Raw genomic sequence first — 5,773 nt, 5'->3', positions numbered from 1 at the left:
AATGTTATTATAAATATTAAACTATTTTTTTATATGATAATAGGTGTAAAAATTAATTGAAAAAAAACGAAAATGTAAAAAAAGAAAAGGAACTCTAAGTCAAATATAAAAACAAATACAAATGTATTAGTTGAGGTTTGAATCCAACTACATAAACACAACATCCCTTGTACCCCTTCACTATAGGCTTCACTCTACTAGTCTACTTATTACCTTCGTTATAAACTTATAATAGAATATAAGAGTTTCAAATTTTTTGGGAGCTAAGCCACTACTTACCGTTCTTAAATCCGTTGACGCGAGTAAATGAACTATTTGATTAACTTAAGTTGGTTATTATTATTATTATTTAGCTTTTATATAAGTAATTTTTTTATTTTATTTTGTTTTTGTCCCATTGATTACTTTTTTTAAGTTAAAAAACTGATTATGAGATATCGCGTTCATAACAAGGCAATATCCAACTCTATATCAGCTAAACATTGTGACATGCAATTGTCTTTAAAGAATTTTTGTTAGTTAATAAGATATTATATACATACATAGAATTTGACATTTATTTAAGTAAATGATTGAACTAATTATTCGATCAGCTTAAGTTATTGGTTATTATTATTTAGTCTTTATATAAATGTTAATTTTTTTTATTTTATTTTGCTCTTGTCCCATTGATTACTTTTTTAAGTGAAAAGCTGATTGTGAGATATCGTTCATAACAAGGCAATATCCAACTCTATATCAACGAAACATTGTGACATGCAATTGTCTTTACAAACATGTCTATATATATCACATTTGGAATTTCACTTTAATTTGTTGGAGTTGTCACCTTCCCTAAGTACTAACTCTCAAAATTTGTATTTCTTTGTTGCATGTCTCCAAAAGTCTAACTAGAATCAAACAAAACCAACCGTGTTCACTTTCTTTATAATTTCAATGATTAACTTGAATAAGTTCAATATATATATATATTTGGCTTTCTTTTTCTTTTCCAGGTAGGTAATTTGCAAACAGGCCTTTCTTTTGTTCATAGCCTTTCAATACATTTAACTCTTGACCTTAGACACTTCAGTTTTTCATTGATTCATAACCCAACTGCAATTCCTCATCCAGTTGCGCACACATCAAATTAGGTATTTTCATATATTACAAAGCAATTACCTTTCAATAATAGTCATCTAAAAGAACTAACAGCATTGGATAATATCATAATAGACTTAAAAACTTTGACACTTTGTGTAATGAGTAAAAATAGGCTTGATATCACATAAACAGAGATAATAAGAATTAATCAAGGAAGCAAAAAATTAGTATTAATATCATTTTCTCTTTACAATTTCTCTTTCTATGGAATTAATTCTTTTCTAATTCTCCCTGATTTGATTAATTCTCTCCCTATTTTCTCTTATCTCATTAATTCTTTTCTATTCTATATTCTTCCCCTTTAATCTTGTTGGAATCAAAATTAAACTCTAATATTAATTAATAATATTTTGATATGGTACAGATATATTAGCATTGAATGCCTTGTGATGACTAATTTTGAGAAAGAAGAGGCAGCACTTCCAGAAAATCAAGCACAAGTATCTGTATCTCATAAGAGACATGCTAGTTTTGAGGGACATGGTTGGCCAGTTACTAGTAAGAGAACAAGTCCCCTTATGAACATGAGTGGTCCAATATATGCTACCAATGGAACTGGAAGCTTTTTGCACCAGGGTCTAGTTGTGACAGTAAACAAAGTTTGGAGTAACACAGAAAAATCTTCCAGTTCATCTGGCTCGGGCGAAAATCATTGGAACAACAAGTATGCTAGAAAGAATGAACACTTGCTTAACTCCGGAGAACTTGGAATGTGTGATGATCCTTATTGTACTACTTGTCCTGCTAACTTCAAGGATTCTCATAGGAGAAATTCAAAAGCTTCAACAGCTTTTGATGCTAAGGTGACTTTTTCCTAACATAGTCAATTTTTTTTAGATAACCTCTATATTTTGAAGTTGTCTTTACTTATCACATTGGTAAATAATTCAAAATTGTGTATGATTCTGCCTGCACTTTAAGTAGTGAAAGATCTTTCAAATTTCTTGCTATTGTTAAAGAGGTTTGATGATAGGTTAGGATGAAAAAACAGTTTTGAAACAGACAAAAGAGAAGATTGCAAATGTATTTCAATTTTCAAATAATTGTGATTTCACATAACATTGACAGTATAACTCCATTAGAAATAACTCATCTCATTTAGTGGTTATGGTTTCAAATAAGTAACTTTATTTTCAATATTGCAAACTGATCCTTAACAATAATAGCTAAATTTTATTCCAATTTCTAAGTGAAACTACAGGAGCAAATATGGACCATTTTTTTATATTTGAAAATTACAAGGACTTTTTGGAACTTGAAACTTACAAGTACTAACGGAAAGTACTTAACTAACTTCATAATAGTGTAAAGAATTACCAAATGTCCCTTATAGAGTCTTCATACCCTTAACTTTAGGTAAATTGCAAGATGCTAGTATCTTGACCCTCTTAAGTTCCTTTGTTACTTTTATATTAAAATTGCTCCCATCGTTGTTTTATCTATAAAGTTTAGTAATAACATAACAAATTTTTCTGCATCATTATACTTGATAACATTATGAGCTTTTTAATCTCCTTTATATGCAGAATTTTGCATATTCAAGCATAGTTCTTTTCATATTCTGAACTTTGACAGTTACATGGTGCTCTCTATGGGGATGCCAAGTGTTACGCAAGAAGACTCTTCTCCTTCTGCTCTTCATTCTCTCCTGGAATTATTAACCCTCACACTAAACTTGTACAACAATGGAACAAGTTCCTGGCTATTTCTTGTTTATTTGCAATCTTTTTGGATCCGTTATTTTTCTTCCTGATCTATGTGCAGAAGGTATGATGTGATCCCTTGGTCCTTTCGTTTAATTGCAAAAACTTAGAAATTATTGTAGACACTAACAATCTTTCCATTATTCACTTGATGCAGGATTGCAAATGTATTGCTATAGATGGGAAAATGGCGTCAACACTAGTTATATTTAGAAGTGTGAATGATTTTGTATATTTCTTAAACATCCTTCTCCAGGTAAGTTCTCTCAAAAAACAAATCTTCTCCAGGTATATCTAGAGTTGTAACATGTTAGTTATAAGATATAGAGAACACTACTGATTTAGGACACTAGGTATACATTTACTTAGTAACACTAACATCCTCTAACACCCTTTAAATGAGCTTTAACAAGCTTGATCCTTTGCAGTTTAGGTTGGCTTATGTTTCTCCAGAGTCTAGGGTGGTTGGTGCTGGAGATTTAGTTGACCATCCAAAGAAAATTGCTCTACATTACTTGCGGACCTATTTTCTCATTGACTTATTTGTTGCACTTCCTCTTCCGCAGGTAAAATTTTTCCTTCCATCAAATTTCACAAAATTTTATTATCATATTATGTGCTATACAAGCCTTTTAAACTCTGCATTAATGGGTTACACTGCTAAATTGTCAAAGATGAATTTTCGTTTTTACTGTCTTCTGACATAATAGGATAACATAAAATTAAAATCTTAAGGTGGAGTCTCTGGTGGCTCAACAATGGGTGTCTAAGGGTGACTAAGGAGTTGACCAGCCATTGAAGGAATGACGTGTGGCAAGTGGGTTAAGTAAGGATAGATGGCTGTTATGCGTTAATGTGTAATTAGGCAAATGTGAAACGCCATAAATGTGAAAAGTTTACTGTGGATAAATGCAAGGCCAAAAAGGAATACTGGGAAACAAAATGATCGCCGGCCGGCAACATCACCGTCGTGGGAAGCAGCACCATCGCAGGAAGCAGCACCGTCGCAGGAGGTATCACAGGGCAACTACAGAGGCGCTGAGATCGATGGCTATAGAGAGCACGACGTAGCCACATCCATGGATATGATCCTAGAAAACGCGATGAGAAGGACTGGACGGTGCAGCAACGGTAAGCAAGGAAGGGGGTGGCCCAGAAGCGACGACATTATCTTCAGCCGTATCTAGATCGAAGGAACTGAGGGCGGCGATGGCACCTGAATCTTCTTCTTGACCTTCGAAGAAACCAAGAGGCAAACCAACCCAACAACTTCCAAGAGCGGTGGAAGGAAATCGGCGAAGGCCATCGCATGAGGCCAGCGCGGCAAAGAAGGAGTACCCCGAACCAAGTTGCGTTAGGTGACGGCAGAAAGCTTTAAGCAAAGAAGTCCAGGCCGGCGGAGCACATCGATCCTGGAAACAACAGAGGTGGAGGCGCTGTCTTCAGTTCATTGCAGCATCGGGCATGAAGAAGAACACTGAGGACGTCAAGAGTAGGATCCGGGTCATGATGACAACCTGTTGGACTGAGACGTTAATAGGGTCGGGTCGGGGCATTTGTTTGCCTGGACATTGTCAAAAGCAAAGAGAGGAAGATTCAAAAAGTTTCACCGTTGCTTGTTACCTCATTTACCTTTTACCTAATTTACCGTGAGTCAAATTACTCTCATTCAAGTCAAACGAACCCACGTGTCTAATTTAAATTGGTTGGTCTATCTTAGCCACCTTAGCCAGCAAACCCTTACATTCACCATAAACGTCACCATCTTAAAATGCTGCATGCATGCAAGTAAATAATGTGAGACTCTCAGAAACTCTTGCATGCAACACCTTTTATTTGTCTGAAGCATGTATCTAATTGGTCCAACACAGATTGTGTTGGAACTGGAATTAAATAGATAATAGGAGAATTGAGAATCAATATCCTAAGAATTAGTCATATGTGAAGAACCAAATATAATAAAGATTAAGCTCAAATTCTATTAACTCTTTTCATTTCTGTTAACTTTCATGCTGTGACAGAGTTAAGGTGAAGAATGTAATGGTTTGTCATTGATTTGTTCCTATTCCTATCTTCATGAACTGTGTTTCATGATATTGAAGCTCAGAGTGCCAATGTTTCATTATGTGTAGTGAAATATGTGCAGATAATGATAGTGTTTGTGCTTCCAAGGAATTTGGGGATGTCATCAGGAGCGAATTATGCTAAGAATATTCTTCGCGCGGCCGTTCTTGTGCAGTATATTCCCAGGTTATTCAGGTTTCTTCCATTGCTAATCGGCCAATCTCCATCAGGATTCATATTTGAGTCAGCATGGACAAATTTCATCATAAATCTTCTTATTTTTATGCTGTCTAGCCATGTTGTTGGCTCTTGCTGGTACCTCTTTGGTGTGCAGGTAAGTCAAAATAACATTCGAAACTTCCTTCTTAAGAATTTAATTTAGTTACCCACCTTTTCTATCTTTCCCTTTTCTTTCTTCCAGAGGGTTAATCAATGTTTGCGAGATGCATGTCATAATTCTGATATTGATGAATGCATGAAAGTCATTGATTGTGGGCATGGTCGTACTTTAGACGATCAATCTGGCAAAACATCTGCTGGTTGGATCAACAATGTTGAGGCCATTGCTTGTTTAAATCCCTCTTCTAAGGCTTCTAATGGCTTTAGTTATGGGATCTATGCCAATGCTGTACCACTTACAACAGAAACTGACCTTGTCAACAAATATTTGTATGCTTTGTTTTGGGGTTTCCAGGTAAGAATTTCATCATTTCATTTCTTTTTCTTGCATTAGTTAGAAGATATGAAGAGTGAGATGTGCTTATTATTGTTACCTTCATGTACAAGTTACCATCATTTACATTTTTGGTTGGACTCAAAATCTCTTTCTTACCTTTCATAACTAAATAAATTAACAAGTTCTA

At 34.7% G+C, this 5,773-nt stretch overlaps 1 protein-coding gene across 4 annotated transcripts in view; it reads left to right on the top strand.

Moving 5' to 3' along the window:
- Positions 4,667-5,773, top strand: part of LOC107641063 (probable cyclic nucleotide-gated ion channel 20, chloroplastic) — a 3,834-nt gene continuing 2,727 nt past the window's right edge. Inside the window, exons 1-3 of one of the 4 annotated variants that reach the window (XM_021124458.1) lie at positions 4,667-4,889; positions 4,979-5,244; positions 5,332-5,604. In XM_021124458.1, the coding sequence (XP_020980117.1) occupies positions 4,996-5,244; positions 5,332-5,604 (522 nt within the window). In that variant the 5' untranslated portion in view covers positions 4,667-4,889; positions 4,979-4,995. The remainder of the gene's footprint in view (positions 4,890-4,978; positions 5,245-5,331; positions 5,605-5,773) is intronic. The other 3 variants (XM_021124459.1, XM_021124460.1, XM_021124457.1) reach the window with 3 other exon arrangements.

Source organism: Arachis ipaensis, chromosome B05 (assembly GCF_000816755.2).
Source record: "Arachis ipaensis cultivar K30076 chromosome B05, Araip1.1, whole genome shotgun sequence".
NCBI classification, from domain to species: domain Eukaryota; kingdom Viridiplantae; phylum Streptophyta; class Magnoliopsida; order Fabales; family Fabaceae; genus Arachis; species Arachis ipaensis.
This window is presented reverse-complemented; position numbering and strand designations above follow the sequence as displayed.